The sequence below is a fragment of the Hydra vulgaris genome, chromosome 12, assembly GCF_038396675.1.
Source record: "Hydra vulgaris chromosome 12, alternate assembly HydraT2T_AEP".
Lineage (NCBI taxonomy): Eukaryota > Metazoa > Cnidaria > Hydrozoa > Anthoathecata > Hydridae > Hydra > Hydra vulgaris.
The window spans coordinates 5886519-5913850 of NC_088931.1; the positions used below are offsets into that span (position 1 = coordinate 5886519).

Consider the following 27332-nt stretch of genomic DNA (forward strand, 5'->3'; position numbering starts at 1 on the left):
ACTAATTTTAGTGAATATAGCTCTAATATTAAATTAGTTATGAATTTTGTCCAGTAAAAGTGCATTCTGGCCCACTGTGCGACGGATAAGTAACCATTACATAATGCACACTTTAAGTAAAGCATGAATACTTATTTTTGTAGTCCTTGAAAATTTGTGTTTTCTCTTTGTAGAAAGTCATTTTAATAAAGAAAGTTGCAATTCAATTTAAGTGCTGTTGTTGCTATAAGAGCGTAATCGAAAACTGAAGAAGACAAAATGTTAAAAACTTTCTAATTAAAAAAGAATAGACCTATAGGTCTATTTTATGTTTTTTAATTCTTTTACCATTCTATAAATCAACAAAAGAACGCGCTAATTATTCGCCTGCCGGACAGAGGACAATGGAGGACAAAGGAAAACATGTTCTCCTTTTGCCGGACATCTGGCAACCTAGATGCAAGAGATCTCTGTCTTAAAATCAATTTAATTCAAAATCAAGTCATTTTAGAGAAAAAATATATAATACTTGCTCTACTTTTTTTTGCTGAAAGAGGCAATACGCAACTTAGTAACTTGACCAAGATACGCAACTTAACTAAGGTAACTTTTTTTTTTTTTTTGAGTTTGGAATTCAATAAAAATTTTCATCAAGATTCCTTGTTTTACTTGTATTAAAATATATTTTTTTTAATTATTTAAGACTAGATAAAAATTTTTTTTGTAAATATCGTTATTTTAGTATTAGATAGAATTCTTTAAATTAAAACATGAAATGTTACTGTATACATTTTTTTGCAAATATTTTATAAAATCCTTTGTTGTGAGACCTTCTTTACTTCATTTTTTTTTAATTCAATGAAAATTCAATTCAATGAAAAAACCAAATTTTTTCAGTTTTTAACCATAATATACAATTGTAGAGGTTTTAATTTTTTGAGTTAGAAACATAGAAAAACATATACATTTTTTTTTTATAGTATTTTTGAATATTTTTGTTGTTATATCTGTTATATCTATTATGTTGTTATATATTTTTGTTGCCGAATATTTTTGTTGTTGTAAGAGTTAAAGTCCATGAATTCAAATATCTAATCATAAAAATTTATTAATAAATAAAAAGTTAATTTATGTATACAATAATTTTTGCTAAATGAATGTTATAAAGCAGTTTTTAAAATGTTAGTGGTTATAAGGTTATGGTTATACAAATAATTAAGACACTGATGTTCCAGAGAAATAGAATGACATTTTGTAAATCAAATAAAATGTAATACATACTTAGAAGGAATCAGGTTTGATCATGCTGAAAATTGGAATCCAGAATCAGAAGTGTTTCATTTTGTGTATTTTTTATATTTCCAACCAGAAAAAACTTAAACTTTTTTTATTTTATTTTGCAATTGACCAAATATGACAAAATATGTTTGTTTATTTTTTGTTTTTTTTTATGCAATTCAAACTAAATTTATATTCATTAATAAATTTTAAATTTCTTTTAGCAATTTTTTTCAGTGAAGTTTTATTTTATTTTTTACTGGTTTTAACTCCCCAAGGCTGAGTGACTAATACAGTTGAGGAGATTATTTTTTTATATGTATATTGTTGCTGTTATCCTCTTTCAACAGCAAAACATAAACCTTAAAGGTAACTGCGTGGAGAAACAAGTCAATGTTGTTTAAATTTCCTATCAGTGTGGTTTTTTTGCAAAACACTTTTAATTTGTCATGGGTATGAACATAGTTTGGAGCTTACTTCTTGTCTTTATATTAAGATATCGTGTAAAAACTTCTTTATGATTCTGCTTTTACATGGTCTTAGAAACTGTGATCACTAGAAAATATTGTTTAATTTTTTCCCAAAAAAGAAACTTTCAAAAAAAGAAGATTCAATTACCATATCAAATTAACTTGTCAATTTTAAAGTTGAAGTTACATTAAACCTTTAATGAAGTTATATTTTCAGACCTTTAAAGTTTACAAATTCACCATAAAGCATTAAGCAATTTTCATGAGAAAATGAATTTTAGTAAAATTATTAGATGTCTTGAAAAAAGGATGTATGACTGAGGTATTAATGTTAACTTTGAATTTTTTATAGCACTATAGACTTATAGTTTTTCAAAAAATAGTTGTATATTTTAGTTTGTTTTGTAATCACCAGGCCATCCTGTATTAAATACAAAGAGAGAAGTATATATATTTTTTAATCTTTAAACTTTGGTGCTTGGTATGGTCACTATTAAGTTTATTATTCTTTCTCGTTACAATAAAGTTGTTGTAAATAGGGCTAAAATGTGGGATTGCTGAAATTTAACTGATGAAGTGCGGTTATAATATACAGAAATAGGATTAGGAGCTTGGAGGCTTCAGCTGCGGCAGTGATATGGTTAGGGTTAGGAGAAATTGTATGCACTTTATTCCTGCATTTTACCTGTGTCCTTATATATAGGGTCAAATCATTATATTTCAACCAACGGCCTGTGGGACATCATCTCTGATTTTCCTCATTTTTACAAATAATTATGTGCATTATGTAGATAGGTTAAATTTGAAATTTCAGACTTCCAAGTACAACAGTTCAGAAATTATAGCCTTATAAACTTGATACCGTGGCCCTCCTTGATTTACAAATGGGCAAAACAGACTACTTTAGAGTCTTATAACTTTTTTCTCGTATTCAACAAGTATCTCATTTTTTCTAGAAATATTTTCTGGATAGATATCTGGATGGATATTTCTCTGTTTAAAAATGGGTTTTTTATCAACTTCTATTATTTTTGAGAAAAATTATGACCTCCTCAACTTAGGAAAAAATTCAAAAATTGCTAAAATATGCCAAAATGAACTGAACTGTAGCATTTTTCTATTCATCCACAAGTCTTTACAGTTAAGTTTTCTGATTAGCTACTACTGTTTGCAATAAATGGGCAAAATATAGACAGCTTGTTGCAGTTCAGAACTCAAATATATCTAAAAGAAAAATGTCCATTCCCCTAAAAAGTTTAATTTTCAGCCATTTTAAGATGCTTGTAAATTTTTCTAACACTTTATTTTGATCTAAGATTAACAGCATATAAGACCATTAGACCCAACTATCTGAAAGTGAAAACATTATAAACTAGTCAAATTCACACCAAAAATGCCAGCATTTTTAAATAACCCTTTTTTTAAATTATCAATCGTTGAATGTGTTATTGGAAACCAGTGCCCCTCTAATCCGCCTACTGCCTATTTTATAGAGTAGGGAACCAACTCTTAGTAATTTAATTAACTTTTGTTAACAAGACAATAACATTGTATATTTGCTGGAAAATATGGCATACACACAGTCAATGTTAGTCACTATCAACATTTGAATCATATGGTTAAAGCATGAAAAAATGCAATAAGATCTGATGGCCTTAACTGTATATTCCTTAGAAAATGAATCATGTATGTTTCATGTAAGAAAATGAAAGTATGTATCTATGTAAGTTGGTTGCCCTCTCCCCTCCCTCTTTTACAGTATTTTTAGAAAAGGAGTGTATTGAGTTAATTTGTTAAATTTTGTTTTATATTTGTGAATAAAAAATTTTAAAACAACAGAAACATTTTTGACCATACCTAATCAACCCTCTCCCATCCCCTCTCCCCATTCATTCATCAAATGTTGAAAATTTGTATAAAAGAAAATAAATATTGCCAAATAACTTAATATTCTACATGAACACAGAAAATGAATGAAAACAATTTATAAAACTTAAATTACTTTTCTAATAAACTACAATCTATACATTAAAAATACTTCGTTATGTTTTGAATAAACCCATTATAAACTGTTTTTCTTTTTTTTCTGTTTCAGAATTTTTTTTAAATTAAAAAACATCTATTAGCATTTGGGGCTTAATTTTGTCCCAAATTTATGAAACTTCAGACTTAAGATAATGAAATATAAGTTGATATTGAATCAAGAAAAAAAAACAATATTTCGAAAACAGGTTTTAAAGAATGTTTTATTTATGTTACGAAAGTCTTAAAAAATTTTATTGTAAAAATTTATTGTTTCACTTCTTTTTTGTCAGGTTGCCGAAATTTCTGATAGTTAAAAAAAAATTTTCAGGTTCCCGAATATCCTGATAGTTGTTCTACTGATAACATCATGCTTTAGTACTTATTTTGCCGTAGAAATGTTTAGTGGGTATAACTTTTTATAATTCATGCGAGTCTTTTATCAACAATCAATCATCAGTTTACAACTTGCATCTATATATTTTGCAGTTATTCAATGTTGAAGTTGAACTAGCCTTATAAGAATGGAGAAATCGAAGCAATATCTTGGTTTCGACTTATAGATGCGCTATAGGGAAATTATATTGAACTTTTTGACAAAGAACAAATTGAATAATCTTGAACATTGTTAGAAATTACGTGCCTTTGTGGCACGTTTGATATCTCATTTGAAAGAAGTGGAAAAGCAGGGAACCAAAAATAACATTAAAAAAAATGATTTATGTTATAATAGTTTTAAAACTATTTAATATTTTATCTTAACGAACATATTTTATATAACTTAGACTTTTTACATAAATTACATTATTAATACCATTTATATTGTAATTAATAATTTATCTATTTAATTATTGTTATACCATGTGCAATGAAAATGTATGTTATATGCAAAGTTATGAAATACATATATAGATAGATACTAACGGCACCAAAACTGTTTTTTGATTTTAATGATTTTCAACTTTCGGGCACGGAGTAAACTCCAAACAAATATGTATGTGCAGGGGCATATCCATGATTTTTATTTTTTGTATTTTAGTTAAGTTCCGGGTAAGTTGTGAACTTCAAACTTTCATAAATATTCATACTTATGTCTTATAGCAATGTTTTGCTGAAAATTGCGTTAATTAGCCTCGAAACAAAAGTTCCCTAAAACGAAGGCATCGCCTGCCTAAATATAAGAGAATTGGTTTTTCAAAAGACTGACATAAACATATTTGAAATTTCATTTATAGTATGTTTATAAATTAAAAAAAGAATTGTCCGGCGTTCAAAAGTTATAACTATTTAAAGCTTACAACAGTTTCAAAACAATTGTAAGTTTTACACCGGTATAATTTATAAACAATCTTTTTTTTTAAGCGAATTTTAAATCTTTAAATAAATTTTTATCTAGTTTAAAATATTTGAATTTAAATTTTAAAAAAGTAGTTCCCCTCACTGGCGTTGCGTATAGGTAAAAACATGAAAAAAATTGAATTTTAGAATTTACCTGTAAGCTACTTAAATACTAAAAAATCCTGCATCCGCCCCTGACATTCTTATGTTAAATGAGTATGTTTTTCAAAAAATTGCAATGTTAAGAGTATGGATACAAAATTAAATATTCGGTCCCATTATCTTAAATGTGGTGGCAATTTTATAAACTTATAAAATCAATTTAAAAAAATAGTTTTTTTACGTAGGGAATATTCCGTAAATTACGCAACGCTAATTTTGACTGATAAAAACAATAGATCAAAAGATTTCCCTCGCAGAATCTTTAATAAAATCAAGTATATAAATAGGCCGTAAAAATCGCCGCGTAAAATGATCTTCTACTTTTCTTTTTAAATAAGTTGGCGTTGCGTAATTTATGGACGATCCCATTGCAGCTGAATTTATGCATTTCTAACAAAAATTATATGTTGTATATTTAACAAATATAAAATATATTTTTATACATAAGTTGTATATATTAAATATTAAATTAGTTATTTATTAAACATTAAATTAAATCATAAATGAATTTATCATGTACTCTTGAAACAAATAAATCTCTTTTTTTTTTAAACAAAGTTTTTAAAGTTAAAAACGAAACAAATAAAATAAACTTATACAATTTTATATCCATTATGCAAAATTGGATATCCGTTATATATCCGCAAAATCGGATATCCGTCCAAAAAACTTTTAAAAGTGCCCGAATTTAATTTTTTTTTTCCCCATTATAGTGTTTGTATACTATGTAAAAAAATATTTTAACAAATTATAATAACTATCCTAGAGCCCTTTCAAAGCCTTTAAAAATATTCATATATATATGTGTGTGTGTGTGTGTGTGTGTATATATATATATATATATATATATATATATATATATATATATATATATATATATATATATATATGTATATATATATATATATATATATATATATATATATATATATATATATATATATATATATATATATGTTAATGCATGTATGTATATATTGGAAAATAAAATAAAAACAACCTTGTAGAACTCTTTTTTTTCATTTTTAGTTAAAAAATATTATTATCTTTGCAGTAAAAACTTTTTTTATCAATATTAGAACATTCTGTGGTAAAAAAAATTTTTTACATTACGCAAATTCTAGACTGGAAAAAAATAATAATTTGGGTGGTTTTAAAATTTTCTTATGTAGTGGACACCTCTTATACTATTTATAGTGCTACTTTTTTTTGTCAGAAGACTAAAATATATAAACTTTTTAAAATTTTTAATGTTGTACTAAAATTTACTATAGGAATTTTACGTATCAAATTATTAATATAAGTGTGTAGTGGTTTAATACTTTCAAAGTTTCTTTTTTTAAAGTTACAAATAGTTTGTACTCTTTGTGTGGCCAGTCCGAAATCGTTGTGTTTCAAAGGATACTGTCTATTAAACATTTTACTACATCCCACAAAATATTGTTTTTCTAGATAAGGAAGTACTTTGCAGATTTTGATTTAGGATGATAGGACATGAGAAAGCAGTAGTTTGATTGTGTACATACCATTTGAAGTTGTGTTTGAATAAAATATGCAGGTGATTTAGATAAGTTCGACAAAAGTTCTTTTGATTTTTTTCATCTGACTCTTATTTTAAATAACAAGTTTGGAGTTAGCAAGGCATTAGAACTCAAACCATATTAGTCATCTTCTGTAAAAGTAAAGAAACCACATTTACTACATTTACTTCACATTTACAACCGCATTTAATAAAGACTGGTTTAGAAAAAATAACAGTGCTTCTTTTTTAAAGAGGCGACCTTGACGGAAATTTTTAAAAGTTTCAAAATTTTTTTTACCATGTACGCCAAACAATGCTGGAAGTCGACTGCCAGTTATTAAGTTTTTTTTTTATGTTTAGCCATGAATCTGTGCTTAGCTCAAAAATATTTATAATTAAATAAGAAATTTAATAGGATTGGTAGGGTACATGTTTTGAACGTTAGTATTTATTTTTGTTGCATTTATTTTTCTAAATGTTGTTGAAACTATTGCTAATAAACTATGAAGATAGAAAATTGTTTTCATCGGTTGTAGATGTATCGTTATTATTTATATTTGTTTAACAAAGAGTATTTTCTTTAGTTGATTTTGTAGAGATGGATTTTTGTTTTTTAAAGTACTTGTTGAATCATTATCTAAATTATTTTTAGGAATAGCAAAAAATTTTCTTTCCATTACACAAGTAATATTATACTTTATTGTGGTTAACTTTTTAAGTTCAGAAGAAACAAGGTCAGTTTTGTAAGCTGACCTATTATTATTGTATTTAAATAAAATTACAGCAGGATGAATTTGTTCTTCATGAGATTTTTTAATGATTAAAAAAACATTAATTTTTTTTTAAATTTTAAAATACGCAAATACTTTATGTAAATCCTATTCAAATTAAGGTGGCGTTATAGTGAAATAAAAAAGTCCTTTTACAAACAACGTATTAGATGAACTAAAATCCTTAAAAAGTGCCGACTGCTTTCTAAAATAAAAATAAAAGTCCTTAAAACTATAAATCACCCTACTGAAATGTGTAAAATCCCTGATTAAGCAACTATATTCCTTAAATAACCCACAATGAATTTATAATCCCTTTTTCTTTTTTTATCTTTTTTTTTTCTTTTTATGGTTTGGGGGGGGGGGGGAATGAGTGTAGCACCCCCTCGTAGAATCGCCCCTGTATATTCATGGCCGTTAACAAGTGACGCACACACTTTTTGTTTTGTTTGCGCCTCTAAATATATTTAAAAACAATTTGAAAATATTTATAAAAATTTAGTTTTTTTAATATCTATAGAAAAGTATTTTGTTTCTATAATTAAGTAGAACTCGCTGAATAGAAGTCATTAAAACATTGTATTGAACTCGTGTTTATAAAAGGCGATTTTTAAAAAAAATTAATTTGTATTTTCCGTTTTAGTTTGTTTGTTTTGTGGTTTATTTCGAGTTGCTTTTAAGTTAGAAAAAGTCTTCCAAGAATTTAATATTTAAATTTATATATTATTAGATAATTTATCTATCAGTTTGCAAAAAAGAGCGATAACGGGCCAAAAACGTTTGTATTTGCTTTATTTACTATTTATCGCATATATTATTTACTATTTGTCGCATTGTATTCTAAAAATATTATTTGAAGCTATTTAAATGTTATTTATGCAAAGATTTATAAAAAGTTTGTTATAGTTGTAGTACTTTTGTAAGTGTTTTCTATAATTTACTTCAGTGATTTGTTTGCCCTTCCTTTTTTTTTTTTTAACTTTCCGCATTACGTACTATTTGAAATCATTAAAAACATTTTTAAATAATAAATTACTACACGAGCCATATGTAAAATTATGAGAAATTACGTGAAAAAATAGGAAATGGTGCTAATGATCCGTTGAGTAACTTAACTTATATAGAAATGTTCTAAACATTATTCGATTTATGTAATTGTACTTATAATTTTTAAGCAATGTGCATCCCGCGTACAACGTACCTATTCATGGGGCCGTAGATAAACTGATCTTCCATATAAACGTTTGAATCTCCTTAGGTTTAAATTTTTTAATTTTTTTTTATTTGAAAAGAGTTATAGTATGTGCAATACAGCTACGAATACAGAATATTTGACACTTAAAGATATATGGATCCCTTGAAAACATACTATATCGCTCTATGCATAAGATGTAGCATGGCCTCCTAAATTGTTGCATTTTCCGTAAAAAATTTAGAGGCTAGCTTTTTTACAGCTCATGTATAAAAACTTGATTTTTGTTATGGTTAAGAGTCGTGTTTGCTCTACAAATGTTTTATTCTTATTTTATTAAAATGTTTAAATAATAGTTATATATTTTTTAAGTAAGTTTGCTGGATTTTTCGCTAACTGATTGCCTGCTTCTGCTTATTTTAATAACACAGAATATTGAAATAGGCTTTCAGATAACTAAATCAACATGCTACTAAAAATAACCTTACATGTTGCTAAAACTTCCCACAACTCTCCATTGAAAACGATTTTAGAGGTTTGTAGTTTTGTATTTATTATGATTGCAAATTAGAAATAAAACGTAAATTTTTTTTAAGAATATTTACATTGCAAAATAATGTTTTGCAATGTACTCTATTATTTTGCATGTTTCAAACATATGGTATACTATTTGAATTATCATTTTAAAATTAAGATATCATAAATATCCATAATGAAATATAAACTCAATGAAAACATTTCTTCCCTTAACCACTGCATAAATATAAAAAAAAACTAACCATCTAAAGAACAATGTTGTGTATAAGAATCCAACTCATGCACATCTCATCCTCATCAATTTCTATTCACTCTCTTGTACACACAGGAGTTGCATTTGTGTTCAACTTATAGATAATATAACAATATAACAATTAATAATAATTATTAAAATGCAACAAACCAGGCCATTTACTTACAGTAGGTCAAGAAATATCAAGCATACCAACTGTTTTGGAAGAAATATCAGACATACCAACTGTTTTGGAAGCAACATCAGACATACCAACTGTTTTGGAAGCAACATCAGACATACCAACTGTTTTGGAAGCAACATCAGGCATGTCGCGAAACAAAACACCCTCCATCGCAGTTAAAATTTCAATAAAAAACTTCAAATCATGCTTTGAGGATTATGAGCAAGGAGGTAGATTTACAGCGACCATAGTTTCTAAGAAAACGTAAATAGTTGAGAACAAGAAAAAGTCAGCATGTCTCAAAGACTATATTGTTTCTTATTACAAAATTATTCGTCAAGTCGCAGTTTTTTATGATTTTTATGAATTAATTCTTATGAATTTAAAAAAAAACGTTTTATAATTAAAAAATAAAATATTTTTAAACTCCACTTTTTTGGTTCACTACACCGCCATCTTAATTGAACAGGATTTACTTTGATGTTGTAGCTCCTTGTACAAATACATAAAGCATTTGCGTATTTTAAAATTAAAAAAAAAATAGTTTTTTAAATCATTAAACATATCAAAACTTGTAAAAAGATTTTTTGAGATTATATAATTATAAACCCCCAAAAAATTAAGATTTGAAAATTAAAGTATATAACATATATTTTATTTTTAACAATAACATCATCTTAAATCACAGAGGTTTTAAAAAATAAATTTTAGGACTTTAAATATCTATGTGACATAAAAAATCGTTTTGAATTTAACCATTTCTGTTTAAGACTTACTTTCAAAAATGTCTTAATATGCTCAAAATGAAAAAACCAATCAAGTGTGCAATATGATGCTCACTCTACCTTGCGCTTGTTCATCCTTTTTTTTTTCTGGATCTGCAGATGCCTAAATCCGAAATATTGTACATTTAAGACAATGACTATTTATAACTAATTTTTTTATCTGCTTCCAATGGTCTCGGAAGAGCGACAAGCTTTAATACACAATGATGAATTACTGAGAGTAACAGATCCTGAATTTAATGGAGTTAATGCTTCTGGATCGGAACAATGTGAGTCCTCACCACGAAACCAAAATGAAACTTCGGTCAAACAGGAAGACTTAACAACAGTATGTGAAACATTTTGGAACATTTGCAACACTATTCAAGGTCTTCCTATTCTTGCAATACCATATACGTTTAAATCAGGAGGTTGGTGGTCTCTTTTGACACTTGTGATTGTTGCTGCTGCTTCAAATTATACAAGCATCATACTTGTTAGGAGTTTATACGAAATACGAGATGGAGTAAAAGTTCGCGTAAGAAGTAGTTACATGGATATAGGAGAAGCATTCTGGGAAAAAGGCGGGAGGCTTATGGTGATGATTATTATGGTGATTGAATTAGTTTTTGTTGCCACTATGTATCCCATTTTAGTTGGTGCAATGTTTAATAAATCATTTCCAGATATAAGCTTGCCGATTTGGGCTTGGACAATGATAGGAGGAATAGCATTGTTACCAAATACTCTTTTAAAAAATTTATCTCAAGTAGCCTGGACTAGTATATTAACTGTTTCCAGTGCCATTATTATATTTGTTAGCATAGTAGCATACAGCATAGCTAGGTCGAGTGAATGGCAAGTTTCTAACATGAACAATTTTGAACCAAACGAGTTCCCTGCAGCACTTGGCATTCTTGTTGCTTGTTACTTAGCCCAACCGTTTGTTCCGTTCATTGAATCAACAATGAAAAGACCAGAAAAATTTGAATCAACTCTAAATTATGCTTTTATAGCAATGTCTATTATGAGTGTTTTGGTGGGAATATTCGCAGATTTAACATTTTATCCTGACACAGACGAAGTAGTAACAAATAATTTACCGGTTGGTGCTGTACGCCAAATTGTAAACGCAATGGCTGCTATTTTAGCTTTTACTTCTTACACTTTGCCGATGTTTACAAGCTTTGATATTATTGAAAAATCTAACTTTCCGTGTTTTCCCGCAGATTTTGGTAATAATGTATATAGTCTACCAGTTCAAATGATGAGACTACTATTAGTATTAGCTACGATATTTATGGCTGCATTTATTCCACGGTTCACATACTTACTTGCACTTATTGGTAGTATTACTGGCATTGCATTGGAGTTTATTTTCCCAGCTCTATTTCATATGAAAATTTATTGTATGCACCTTAGGTGGTATGAGTTTGGGATTGACATACTTATTGTATTTATCGGAACTCTCACAATGACAATAAGTTTAATAGTGTCGTGGATATCTTTATATAATTGTTTTGCCTTTCAAAACTGTTGAAAGGAGTGTATATATTATAAATAGATTTAGTTTTATATAGAAGTAGATTCTATTTTTTATTTATTTTATGCAGCTTTTTGCATGCCAAACTAATTAACCATATGCCATTGATTAGCAATGAATGATTTACATGACACTATATTAAAGACTTAACTGTTCAAAAATGATCATTACTTAATTGTATGACAACCAAGGATCCACAACAATTTTATAACTATAATTTTTTGGGGCACTATCCAAAGGTTACGAATTTTTTCGGCACCATGTCAACAGAAGGCAAATATCAACAATGTGTCATTGTATGAAAGTTTTGCTTATTAGTTTTTTTATTTTAATTTTTTTATTTCTTGATACATGCAGGTCATTGCATGTAATCGTGCAAGTAAAGTATTAAATGTAAATTTCATTTTAGGCTAAATAAGTAATATCATATCATATAAAAAATCATATTGTAAAAGTATCAGCAATTTAACTAGATATTTAAAGTTGAAAAAAGTTAAAAAATATTAAATTTATACTTACAACTCATTGGTCTTGTGGATAAACTTAATCACAACATTTAGAATAAAAAAGAAACAGAAAACTGGAAAGGTGAAACTACTCAGCTACTTTTTTATTCCAAATATTGTATATACAAATACAAAGTATTAACAAATGCTTTGTTAATACTTGCGCTACTAAATAATAAATATCTTAGATTTAAATACGAGAGACGGCTGAATAAGTGCGAATTTTATAAGTGCAAACTGGCATAAGTGCGAATGGCGTAAGTGCGAACTGGCGTAAGTGCAAACTTGCATAAGTGCTAACTAGCATCAATGCGCCAAAAGAATTTGCTTTTATGCCAATTTGTAGTTATGAATGTTCGCATTTATGCCAATGTTTACAAACTCTTTTGGTTCACTTATGCTAGTTCGCACTTACGCCATTTGCACTTATGCCAGTTTGTACTTATGAAGTTCGCACTCATTCAGTCGTCCCCTTGTAAACACGGCGTTTTATAAAATGCTAAAAATGTATAAATAAAAATATGATCAACTAAAAATTTAGTCCGACTAAAATTTAATATGTAATCTCTGGCAATCATATGCATGATTTTCGAATCATTTGGTTTGCTAGTTATCCAACTAAAAGCATTTTTATACAATTTCTTTAATTGCATGTTTATGCAATATATGTAAATAGTCCATTACAAGATAGACGTCTTGATTATAAATTGTACTTTTATATTACTTGTCTATGTCGAGAAAAAATTTCTGCTCGGGATTTTTTTGAAATAGGCGAAATCTGGATGTTTTTACTATGTGTGTATACATATAATAAAAACATCCAGATTTACATATATGTATATATATATATATATATATATATATATATATATATATATATATATATATATATATATATATATACACGTCCCTGGCAGTACCGCGCTCAACTTGTTTATTCGCGTAGCGGCTTTGTTCGTCAAGGTTCGTGTTTCGGAGTTATAGAGTTGGGATAGGGTTATAACCACATGTAGCCTCAATTGTAGTGGCATTCTTGGCCTTGGGAAGGTGAATTACACAAAAAAAATGTGTATATATATGTATATAACAAATATATTTGTGAAGAAAAAAAGATATGTAAAATTAACATTGAATTGTGAAGTTATATTTATAATAGTTTAAATTTTATTGTTGTTTTGTTGCTGTTGCTTCAAAAGGACCATGAAATATTTAAATTTTCGACGGTGTTTTAAAAATTCAATAAATTGGAAAATAAACACCTGCCAACGTAACTCCCTTCCATAAGTATGCACCTCATTAGTTGTAAAGAATTAACAATAATTTAAATAAAATTATAGATATTTTTAATTTTTGTTTATGTAGCATGGAGTGGTTGGAAAATCCTGAAGAAAAACTTCGAGAAGCGGCTTCTACCGGAGATAAAGATTTACTGAACAAGCTTATTACTAATGGGGCACAAATCAACTCTCAAAATAAAATGAATGGATGGACAGCTTTGCACTGGGCATCTAAGAGAGGGCACTTTGAATTAGTTTGTATTTTACTACACCATCGCGCAGAACCCTCTATTAAAAACTTTAATGGTGAAACAGCAGCTGACGTCGCATTTAATGAAAAAATAAAACAGTTTATAATCTCCAAAACAACCAATATCTGTTTCCAAAATTTCACTGAAGACAAATATGTTCAAACAGAAGCTTCGCATAATAACGAATTAATGTCTGTTATTACCACCAACGTCATCAGTTCCCCGGAACTAGTACTTAAGATCAAAGAGGTAAAGCAAACTGATTTTATAGAAATTGAGTTAGACTTGAGTAATTTAACATATCAAAATTTGATAGATACATGTGCCTATGAATTGAAATTAAAATCTAGTCTCGATATTTCAAAAGTTCGAAAGCTTCCGAATACGATTATTAGGAAAGACAAAGACGTAAAAAGACTTAATCAATTCCAGGAAATCGAGATTGAGACGAATTGAAAATCGAATAATATAAAATGTGTTCTGTCAGCGTATGAATTTTAAATTTGAGAACCTTAGGACATAAAATAGTTGAGGAATCCGCGTAGGTTCTGAGTAAAAAATGGAAAAAAGTTATAAATTTTCAAAATCGCTTTTTAATCAGTTGAGCGTTAAAACAAACAACCATTATTCAACTAATAATAATGACTAATAATGTTCTCCCATAAAAGTTTTACCAATAAAAAAAGGTTATAGGACTGGTCCGTTGGTAGTTTTAAACTAGCTCATAATGTTAGTGTTAACACAAAAGGTTCTGTTGCGTTTAGTTTTCTGCATTCTTTTCCAATTCAAGAAAAATATAATGTAATGATTTTTGAAAAATATTTTAAAAGACGTGTCGTAAACTTTAGCTGTTACTTTAAATATGTGAACACATTCACTAAATTTTCTTTGGTTGACTACCTTAACAAGTTCAGTTGACATAATATCATGCCTTTCTCGTAAGTTTTGATGATCAAGCTAAATAAAGATTTCTGATGAGTCTCAATTGATAAACACTGTGTAAAATAAAAAAATTATTAAAAAAAAAATTGATAAGTGATTTTCTACTAAATTGATATGGCTCTGTTTTAACAGTATTACCTAAATGTGTATAAAAGAATATATATTTTAGAAGAACCCTCCAACTTTTACATGTTAAGTAGTGCCTTAATATTAATTTTGGGGTTCATTTCGCTTAATCGTTTTTTGAAGTAACGAACTTTTATAACCGGGTTCAGTCGTTTAACAATCTTTTATCAAAAAATTTATTCGATGAAAAATCTTGATTGAGAACTGGTTTGCTCTTTCCCCAACCCTCATAAACTTAATTGGGTGCACGCATTAAGGCTGTAAAGTCGTTGGTTCGGCAACCTAACTGAGTTTTTGTATTTTTGCAGAAGCTTTGTAATCTTGATTTAGCTGCCAGTCAATTGAATTACGTAAAATCTTTAGTGAAGTTGATTTAGTCATTTAAGTTCATCGGCTTGACTTCTGCTTCAAGGTCCTTCAAGGAATAAACTTTGTCAATGTCTTGATCTCGTTCAATTAGAAAACTTCTCCTTAGATGATGAAGTGAAACTTATAAAGACTTTTATTGAGGATCGCACCAGGCTGCAATTTTCTTGGTCAAACTTTATTAGTAAAACATATTTATTGACTTCGGTCTAGCATGTTATGGTTTTCAAATAGATTTTGTCCAAATGAGGACGAGGGAGGGGGAAATTTTTAACAGGGAAGCCAGAAAGCAAACAAAGCTCATTTCTACTAGAACATAAAAACATTTTAAGGTGAGCGTAATCAACATTGTTCTTGATGTTTTTATTCAAAAGATGCAAACCCTTAACGTCACTTGAAATATACGTGAATAAAAAGGAGTAAAGAAACTCATTAAAAAAATTCGTTATTAGGATACTCTGAAGCACGTCAATCTTTTTGGTCTAATTGCAAAAGATGAGCGGCTCAATTAAGAGAGCACAAAGATCTACAGTGAACCTCAACCAACTCATCAATCTTTTAACTATTTCTATTGAGCATGGTCATGCAAAACATCTGTGCTACTACAAATCCAGGACAAGTTTCCTTTTGAGCGAAGCTTACAAAGTCAATTTTTTTAAGGCAGACTGTCGCCTAGTAAACTTCAGTTACTGGCAATATCTGAATGTTTAATAACTGTGGTTCTTATTTATGCGTACTAATGTCAGTTTTTGTATTGACATTAGTATACAATACGTAAACGTATTGTCATTTGTTTATTGATGTTGGTTTAGTTTGATAAGAATGTATATATCTTGTAGACTTAATCAGACCTTATAAATTTTTTTTTTCATTTGTTTAGTGATCAAAAACAAATACAGTAAATCTAATTATAGTTTGATAAAGAGGTGCTGCACCAGGCCCTCCATGGTGATGAAAATAAAAACATAGAACCTACAGACAAAGAAGCAATTGTGTCTCTAAAAGTTACTTTTTATGCTGTCTTTGATTGACGGAGCGTTCACTGCTATTTGGGAAAGCGCACAACGACTCTATTTGAAAAAAAGTTATATAGTTTTTCACAATTTCGTACAAGCTAACGTTCTAGTTTTTTGTAGTTCGAGTTGACGTGTGATTTTAAATTGCTTGATGCTCTTTTACGGCGTTCTTCAAGTATTGTTAGACCGAGCTGTTGGAGTTGATTTTCATAGGACAGGTGTTTAATAGATGATATTGTTTTTGTTGCTCGATGTTGGACTTGCTCGAGGAAAACAATGTCGAACGGACACACCAAAGTCTCGTTCGATTACAGCCTTTTTGAGTGGATAACGCGTGCCGTCAAGGTTAGCCATCGAGTACTCGTGCGTCAATTTGTTGCATGCGCGACCGACATGCATTACTTTGCATTTTTTAAATGTTGAAATGCATGTGCTAAATATGTGACCATTTGACTGCTCTGTTAATGTCAGCTTGAAGACTTAATTTCAGAGTTAAAAAACACGTGTTTTTTGATAAATTTTTTAATTGATTATAATGAAAATCCATTTTTTGTATTAAACTTAGATATTATCAACTTAATGATATAATAAATCAATTAAAAACCAAGAAACGCCAAAAAAAAGTTTTTGCCTAATGGTTTTTTCTTGTTTAATTTAAGCCGCAAAGGTTAATGGATTGAATTATGTAACTACAGAAGTAGTCAGTTTTTTATTTGATACAAATTTTATGCAAAAAATCGACTTTTTAGGCGTAAAAAAATATTCTAGCTACCTCTGTGTTGTAAGATACTTTACTTTAATTTTACGGGTGTTAACTGTTTAGAGAACCGACTCAAAATATTTTCTTAAAACCTTTGTTATTTATTGTTATGAAAAACAAAATGATACAATAAACTGACAGACTATAATGTTAAATGAAATAACTACCGGTCTACAACTCTTTGTTACCGGACGTAAAAATTGTGAAAAAGTATTTCAATATCGATCACATTAGGGACAAAAAACTTTTAAAAATAATGTAAGATTTTTTGTTTTGACCTATTTTTATTATTATTATTATTAGTTTCATTATTGTTTATTATTATCATGATTTATTTATTTACTATTATTATTATTATTATTATTATTATTATTATTATTATTATTATTATTATTATTATTATTATTATTATTATTATTATTATTATTATAATTATTATTTATTACTAATAACATCTACCATGAATACCTAATTCAAATCTTAGTATAACTATGTCAATAATTTTCTATTAATTTTGAAATATTAATTATAATAATCATTATATTAGACGTCAAATCATCTGGAAATATTGGAATATATGGTTACAAAAATATTGTAATACACAATTAAAAAATTCTAATAACTTTGTATCCATGTTGCGATCATTATTTTACAGGAAAAGAGTGTGTTCTTTTACAAGAAGGAAGCGTGTGTTTCACAAAGTGCAAAAGATTAATCAATTTCTTCACATTAAATTTTTGGTGTTCTTTACATTTATTTCTTAACAATTCCTCAACAATTAGGTTATAGTGAAATTTCTCTAATAAGAACCTATAAATGTTAGTTTATTGGTACATAACAATGTTTTATTCATTTTTTGTGTTTTATTTCAAGGATTTATATTTTTGTATTTAATATTTTTGACAGATTTACTTAAAAGTAATTCTCCAAATATGGATTCTTACTTTAGCAGTAACATATTTAGACAGTGTGTTTATGGCTGACTATTGGAAATCAACTGGTAAGAGATATTGTGATTTTTGCAAATGTTGGACAGCTGACAATAAAGCTGTAAGTTTTTTAAAATAATGTGTGTATATATATATGTATATATATATATATATATATATATATATATATATATATATATATATATATATATATATATATATATATATATTTATATATATATATATATGTATATATATATATGTATATATATATATATATATTAAATTATATTATAAACATTAGTATTTAGCTAATTCCTGGTACTGCGGGTAACAGTAACATATATTATATATATATATATATATATATATATATATATATATATATATATATATATATATATATATATATATATATATAGAGAGAGAGAGAGAGAGAGAGAGAGAGAGAGAGATTGTTGTATTTGGGAGTACGGAAGGAAAAAAATGATTCTTATGCCAACAAATATGTCACTTTTAATTATTTTTGACTTTTGTTCAATATTTGCGTGTTATCAGAAAGTTAAAACCATTAATTTAATTACAAATTAATTGTTTTTTAAAAAAACCGCAAAAATGCAAATTTAATTGACCAGAATATTTTTAATAATATAAACAATGTTTTTTTTTTATGTTTTTTTTTTATAAAATGTGGTTATTTTTATTTTTTTTAACTGTAAATCATGCACGGAGTGTTGCTACATCGACTATCTTATAGCCTGACTTGCAACAGAGTGCTGCTATATTGACTGACAAATAGCCTGACTCGCAACAGAGTGCTGCTACATTGACTGACAAATAGCCTGACTCGCAACGGGACGTTGCTACATCGACTATCTTATAGCCTGACTCGCAAGGGAGCAAGGGACCAAACCCTCAGTTGCTGCTACATCGACTGAGGGTTTGGTTGGGGCAGGCAGTCTATCAAGTAACAAAAAAAAAAATTCTGGTCTTGCATTTTAATTTTTACTTTTTGTCAACAAAACTTTCTGACAACCAGCTAGGAGTTATATATATATATATATATATATATATATATATATATATATATATATATATATATATATATATATATATATATATATATATATATATATATATATAATATACATATACATATATATATATATATATATATATATATATATATATATATATATATATATATATATATATATATATATATATATATATATATATATATATATATATATATATATATATAGATCTATATCTATATAGATCTATAGTTTGTTGTCTTTGGGAAGAGCGGAAGGAAAAAAGTGATACTTATGCCAACACATACGTCACTTTTAATTACTTTTGACTTTCGTCCAACATTTGCGTGTTGGACGAAAGTAAAAACCATTAATTTAATTACAAATAAATCGTTTTTAAAAAAAAACACAAAAACGCAAATTTAATCGACCAGAATATTTTAAAAACATTCTGAATGTTTTTAACAATATAAACAATGTTTTTATTTTTATTTTTTATAATAAAATGTTTTTATTTTTAATTTTTTTAATAAAATGTTTTTATTTTTATTTTTTTTTACTGTAAATCATGTGCGGAGTGTTGCTACATCAACCATCTTATAGCCTGACTCGCAAGGGAGTGCTGCTACATCGACTGACAAATAGCCTCACTCGCAAGGGAGTGTTGCTACATCAACTGACAAATAGCCTGACCCGCAAGGGAGTGCTGCTACATCTACTATCTTTTAGCCTGATAATTTTTTAATTAATAATTTGATAATTTTTTTTATATTTTATAGGGTTTATGAAAATTAAGAAAATCTGAAATTTAGAACCTCCAACCCCTTACGCTTCTTGAGATATTCAGAATTCAATTTTTTTATTTATGCTGACTCAGCATTTTTTGCAAAATACTTTTTTGTTGTTAAATAGCAATATTTTATGAACCAAATGAGGTATCATCCTGAAATTTTGTGCATAGACAATTTTCCACATGGCAGATACAAATTTCAAATTAAAATTTTTTTTTTGACCACCATAACTATATGTAAATTAAATAATAAAGGCATATATTTTGGGGTATTTTGATGGTCAAAAAATGGTGATGTCACTTTGATCATTTTTTGAGGCATTGTTATAACTTGCAATATAGGTATCAAACATCACTATTAATAAAAAATATATTACTGTATTTTTCAACTTTTCAAAATGCAGCCTTTTTAGTAAAGCTTATATATATGCTGAGTCAGCATAAAATTTGTTGCTAAATTATTTATGACAAAACTTGCTATATCTTAATTTTATATTGTAAAAAGATATTATTAAAGTCTTTTTGAGGCAATAATAAATTTGAAATTTATTTATATTTTTTTGTGTGCCTAGGGTAGGGTATATTTCTTTTATAGATAAAACCTTTTATTTCCTCATTATTATATTATTGCTTCTGATTTCATGTTGTAAATATTAGTTTCCCGTTACTATGCAGAATTTTTATATTTACTTAACCAATTAATAAATGTTAAATAATTACTATATGATCTGTAACTAAAATAAAAATTAATTACCCTTTAATCATGTATAAGAGGATATTATAATAAAATGTATAAATAATTTACCATAAACTAAATAATGTTAATGGTATTTCTAAAAAATATTTATTTTGTAAAATATTTGAAAACTAGATTTTTTGAATAAATTTAAAAGTTGGAAAATATGTAAAAATGTTCTATTTTGTTAGAATGTAATGTTGACTGTCACTAGCAAGGTTTAACAAGAAGACAAAGTCTTTTAGACCTATCAACATTTTCAAATGATAAAAAACATGAGTTATTATTGAGAGCTGGTTTATTTGATTGTGGAAAATTGTTTACAACAGTTTGCTATTATCATAGAGAACACTTCGGAGTTGCATTTGAAAGAAAATTTCAGAAATGCTGTAATCTATATAAAAAACATGGAAATCAAAAGAAAAATGTAAAAGGTAATTTTGATATTATTTTGAGGATTACAATGTTTTGAATAGTAATTAAATAAACTAAAAAAATAATAAGACAACAAAATTCTTTTTTAAGAAGAAAATTCAAATATTTTTATAAATTTAAAATTTAATTGTTTTATAAATTAATAAATATACTTATATGTTCTTTACAATGATGCTTAGTTGATATTAGTTTTTAGAAATGATTGTTTCTTTTTTTTTATAGGAAATGTGAAGATATCGCTATCAATAGCAATAACTCAAGATGTTCCTGTTGTACATAAGGTTACCTTATACGAAAGGCTAGAAAAGCTAAAAAATAACATGTATTTTGTATAAACCATCATCGAAAAAAGGAAAGTCGCTTTCCTATGAAATCATTGATCTAGTTCATAGCTTTTATCAAAGTGACGAGTACACACAAATGATGCTTGGAAAAAAAAGATTTTGTCAGTATAGAGTACAGGCAACACATGCAAAAAAGACTAATATTTGATGATGGGAGTATTTTGATTAATTTAAAAAAACTCCATGTAGCATTTAAATCTGAACACTAATTTAAATGTTGGATTTTCAAAGTTTTGCAGCCTTTGCCCAAGATAGTGTGTAACCACAAACTTGTCTGGCACTCACAGTGTTTGTGTCTGTATCTATCGTCAGAATGTTAAGTTGTTAACTGATGCTCTTAATATTGACAAAGACTATAGGGATTTAATGGGAATGGTTGTTTGCAATCGGGATAATCTAGAGTGCATGTTACATTTATGTCTTCTATGTCCTGGTATTACTGCTTTAAAAGAATTCTTAACAGGTAAATTTGACTACAGTGAAAAAGAAATAACAGTTAATCAATGGGAAGGTACTGATAGAACTACACTGATCAATCAAAAAATAAATCTTGAAGATATTATTGACCTTATACAATAAAATAGATGAACTTACATCTCATTCACTTTTAACTAAAAGTCAGGCCAAGTACCTCAAAGACTGTAAAGAGTTTTTATATCACAATGAGTGTATAATAATGGATGACTTTGCAGAGAACTTTCAATTTATTGTTCAGGATGAGGTGCAAAGTTACCGCTGGAATAAACCAAAATGTACTCTTCATCCTATTATTATGTACTATAAATCAAATGGTAAACTGATATCTTCATTTCATCTATCAGCCATTTTGCTTTCTTTTTGATAAAGTTGAATATGATGTATACTTTGTATATAAAATACAACTGCTCATTATCAATTACATTAAAGCAAAAGTTCTACAAATTGATAATATTAAAAACTTCACTAATGGATTTGCAGCACAATATAAAAACTTAAAGAAGTTTTATTAATCTTTGCCATCACAAAGAAGGCTTTGATATTGATGCTGAATGAGTTGTTTTTTTTGCCACAAGCCATGGTAAATCTGCTTGTGATAGTATTTGGGGCACAGTAAAAAGACTAACTGCACAAGCCAGTTTAAAAAGGGCAATGACTGGACAGATTTTAGATGTAGACAAGATGTTTGAATTTTGTGTAACCAATATCAAAAACATTCAATTCATTTTGGTTTATAAAAAAGAAATAAATGAAGTTCGACCATCATTACAACAGTTTACTATGGGAAGAATCTTGCCAGGAACAAGATGCTTCCACTATTTTATACCAATTAATAAATATACAATTTTTTTTGAAAGGATGAGTCAACAAACTGATGCTCAGACATTTAACCTTGTGCAGATACTAAATGAGCTGGTTGTGTAGCAGGTTATTTATAATCAAATAGATTATGTAGCTTGCAAGTATGAAAATTTTTGGTGATTTGGAATTATAACTAAAAAAGATGAAAGAAATTGAGATTATAAAATTCAATTTGGTCCCAGCCCAAGTTTTGTTTGGTTCGCACCAAAAGATATGTGTTGGGTCCCATCGAATCATGTTTTATGTACCATTAATCCGCCATCTACAACAAATGGTCACATATATAAAATTTCAGAAACTGAGTTAGATGAAAAAAATATGTAGTATAAATATAGAAATTATTGAAAAAAATAGTAAAGATTTATAGAAAAACTTCCAATGCATTTTTTTTTTTTATATTTGTATGTTATTTTTTCAAATTCAGTTAAGTTACAACTTTATGTGAGTATGTGTAATTGGCACTCTTTGGCTACAAAGTTCTCCTAGTCACTTTTCTTTATGTTTTTAACACACACAAAAAAGAAGGGGGGCTGGTAAAATGCTTAATTACCCCCCTACTTCCTCCTCTTTAGGCCATGAGCCCTCCCCAGGCACAAAAAGAAAATAAAGTATAAATTTTTTATTGCCTCAAAAAGACTTTAACAATATCTTTTTACAACATAAAATTAAGATATAGCTAGTTTTGTCTCAGCATATATATAAGCTTTATATATAACCGTAAAGGGTTGGAGTTTCTAAATTTCAGATTTTCTAAATTTTCATAAACCCTATATCATATAAAAAAATTATCGAAATCCAAAACATGGGGTGACATTTTATGTTTTTTTCTGCTGATTTGACATGGAATTACCCAGAATGATTGGAGCCTGAAAATAAAAAAGCCCTTTAAATTTTTCTCCTGCTCTTAAGGTGAGAGTATCAAGTTCCTAAATTTTTTTTTACTGATCTCAACTAAAATAATATCAGTTTAAAAATTTTAAATTTTATGTAAAAATCTTTCAGTGTTCAAGAATTATGGCTATATTAAATTTGTAACCCCCTCAAATTGAGGGGAGTTAGAACTTAAAATGGTTGTCATTTTAATGCACGAAATTTGAAATTTCTCATTGAAAATGATCGTAGTTAAGAATACTTAAAAAAATAATTTGTTAACTTGGGCTTATGGGCAGAGGGGGAAATTTTTTTTTTTTTTTTTTTTGTTCCCAGGCTCCAATCATCCCAATATTTTGCAAAACATCTTTATTTGACATAAACATATAAATATTTGAAGTTTACCTTGTCTGAGAGTTTGCTTTCTCAAACACCAAAAAATGCTGAATTAGCCCCTGTCTCAACTATCTAAATACTTGGAATATCTCTAGAATGAAACAATATAGAGACAAATACAAAGTAATAATTTTTACAGACATTTTTTATTCATGATTACTTCTTATATTTACAACCGTGCGATATTTTTTACTGCATAATAAAATATTCACATCCTCATACTAGAGTAGGTTACGGCCATTTTATGAAGCTTTTCTCCTTTGCTATTGCTTAGCTCCAAAGCTGCTAGTCTTTTCATTGTCTTGTTAATATTTTTGTGAACAGGTTCACAGCTTTGCTCACTGAAAATTCCCAAGGGATTGTTTTTTATTTCTAGAAACATGATGAGGTGTGACTGTATGATGTAAAATTTCCAACCTAGGCTAATCTTGTGTGTCGTGTATTCTATCAGATACTGATGCATGTTGCACATTTCTGAGACAAATTCCTGAATATCTTTGCTGAATTCAAGGGAAAGCTTCATTCCAAAACATCCTTATGTCACTAAAATGAACAAGTTTAAAAGAAATATGTTTATAAAAACTAATAAATATAGTATATACTATAGGTGAAAAAAAATTAACTAATTTTGTACCCTTTTTGAATTTCCTTAAAGTCTCAATACAAGGTATCATTAACAGAGGAGCAATAGTTATAAGTTCATCCAAGCAAGAAAGTACTTTTTGACAGTTAGGTCCATCAAATCCTACTCCATTGTAACCGTGCCTTGTTACAGTTTTACTGATTAAGAACCTTTTAGTTGAGTCCTCAGCCATCAGAACATCTGTTATTTGTGTAACAATATGTTCAAACAAATGTAATTCAGGAGGCGGAACTATATCAATCACAAGATTTTCTTCAGACTCCTCAATTAGGCATAATCAAACAACATTTTTATAGTTTTTCATGTCCTTATAAAGTTCAACATCCTCAATAAATTTCTGATGCCAATTAGTCAAACTTTAAAAAGACGTCACTTTCCATTTTTGTCATCTTTTTCTCCTTCACAATAACAGCAAGCATACTTTCCCTCAGGTGCCTTTAAGTGTTAGTATTAAAAAAGACCATATTAAAATATTAATTTTAATATTGATAAAATAATAAAAAGCAATCACTTTTTATAAATTATCATGCAATTACACAAAGTAAAATGTTTAACTTACAGAAATGCCCAGTAAACAATTAACAAGCTTCAGGTCAGTTGCTACTGTGTATTTTAGCTCATTCAGCTTAAGTAACTTAATAAGCCTCTCTAAATTATAATTACTTTCTTTTACTCCACGTACAAGACCTAAAATAAGAACTGCATTAACCTCTGTATTTTTCATGTTTCTTTTCTCTAATTGTAGCTCTTTTGGGTTGAAGATGTTCATTATGACTTTCAGTGAACCTTGACTCCCATTGGTACCAACTCTTATTAAGCAGTTGTAGGGATTAAGTTTTCTGTGTTCACAAATCTCTTTTATTAGTTCCTACGGTTCGGGAACAAATACAACATCTTTCTGAATTGTATCTAAAACCTTGCTGTTTCCATTGTTGTGTGTTGAAAACTGCATGATACTACTTCATAAAATTGATTTAACCAGAAAGATTTGTCCTTAATACTTTTTGAGGCATTAGGTTTGATAACCAGCAAATAATACGAGAATAATTTATAAATATGTAATTAATATAAATATATGCAAAATTAAGTTCATGTACATTATTGTAACCTCCACGAACCAAATCTTTATGTATCTCAGTCATTATACAATCCATTGCTGACATGGGAAGATCCATTTTCTTATTTATAGTAAATAGTGATCTAAAAATATTTCTAAAATAGATTTATGCACATCTTCAGAGTAGAGAGTAACATGAAGTGCTTTACCACCTACAAAATATATTTCTTAAGACAAATGTTCTAATTACTAATGTTTGACTTTGATATGCGTATCTATATTTATTATTATAAAATTAATAATAAATTTAGATAGATAGAAAAATATAAATACACATTTACCAGTTGCTATAGTTAATTCTTTATTGTCAGATATTTTATACATATCTTTTATTACAGAGGAATAACTTGTTGGGAGGTTTTTGAGTCTTGAGAAAGATTGAGCTCATGTAGATTTTGTACTATTGCAGATTTTGTGCAAGGGTGTCTGATACCTTTACCTATCCTTTGGCAGCAATCTGTGCAAAAAGATGCATTATTCACATCTGCAGACTCAGGCTCTTTACTAAAATCCTCAATAAACTCAGAAAGGTTGATTTTTTAATGACTCCTTTTCTTTTTTGCAATACAGCAAATGGAACATACGCATAGACCAGTATCCTTTAATCTACATAGTTTATGCAGTGATCTTCTTCCAATCTTCCACAAATCTTCTATGTTTTGAAAAATATTCACTTCAGTCTAAAATTGTTTTACAGTATAAGTTTATATATATTTGCATTTTCATGTATCATCAATAAATCAGCAATAATCACAAACTTTTGTTTAACCTTTTTAAATGAAGATATTTTTTACATGTTGAACAAACTCCAGATGGTAGAGAGTTGGTTTCCAAACTAAACCCTGCATCCACATATAAACCACATACAAGGATAAACCCTGCATCCACATATAAACCACATACAAGGATAAACCCTGCATCCACATATAAACCACATACAAGGATAAACCCTGCATCCACATATAGAATAATGAGTTCTTGTAGAGCTGGGTTAATTTATGACATTTTACGTCTTTATTTAGATGGCAAAAACAAACAATATTCCTGTTTCCTTTATGAAACCTTTGTCTTGTTAAGCTCATTTTGACCCAATACTGGGAGTTATTTGATGAATCTTTAGCAAATTTTTTAAATTTTAATACCTAAATGTAAAGTAAATTTTTAAATAGCCTTAATGCTTTTCAGGTCCAAAATAACGCTTAAAAGAACAACAAAAGCATATTTTTTTACTTTATTTTTATACTATTTATATACCTAAGATAGATTCGGGTTCTGCATTTTTTGGTGTTTGAGAAAGCAAATTCTCAAACATAAGGTAAACTCCAAACATTTATATGTTTATGTCAAACAAAGATGTTTTGCAAAATATTGGAATAATTGAAGCCTGGGAACAAAAAAACCCAAAAAAAATTTTCTCCTCTGCCCATAAACGTAAGAGCAACAAGTTAACAAATTATTTT

At 27.9% G+C, this 27332-nt stretch overlaps 3 protein-coding genes across 3 annotated transcripts in view; all 3 read left to right on the forward strand.

Moving 5' to 3' along the window:
* Nucleotides 1-293: 293 nt before the first annotated feature.
* LOC101235570 (ankyrin repeat domain-containing protein 40) lies at nt 294-14869 on the forward strand. The gene is made up of 2 exons (XM_065811335.1): nt 294-582; nt 13862-14869. Exon 2 carries the CDS (start codon nt 13863-13865, stop codon nt 14481-14483), a length of 621 nt encoding a protein of 206 aa, XP_065667407.1. The 5' UTR covers nt 294-582; nt 13862; the 3' UTR covers nt 14484-14869.
* LOC100212323 (vesicular inhibitory amino acid transporter) lies at nt 10159-12053 on the forward strand. The gene has a single exon (XM_065811334.1). It carries the CDS (start codon nt 10641-10643, stop codon nt 11988-11990), a length of 1350 nt encoding a protein of 449 aa, XP_065667406.1. The 5' UTR covers nt 10159-10640; the 3' UTR covers nt 11991-12053.
* A 3105-nt stretch (nt 14870-17974) lies between the features above and the next one.
* LOC105847647 (WW domain-binding protein 4) overlaps nt 17975-27332 on the forward strand; it is a 29097-nt gene continuing 19739 nt past the window's right edge. The window contains exons 1-2 of the mRNA XM_065811336.1: nt 17975-18055; nt 18202-18287. Coding sequence (XP_065667408.1) covers nt 18213-18287 — 75 coding nt within the window. The 5' untranslated portion in view covers nt 17975-18055; nt 18202-18212. The remainder of the gene's footprint in view (nt 18056-18201; nt 18288-27332) is intronic.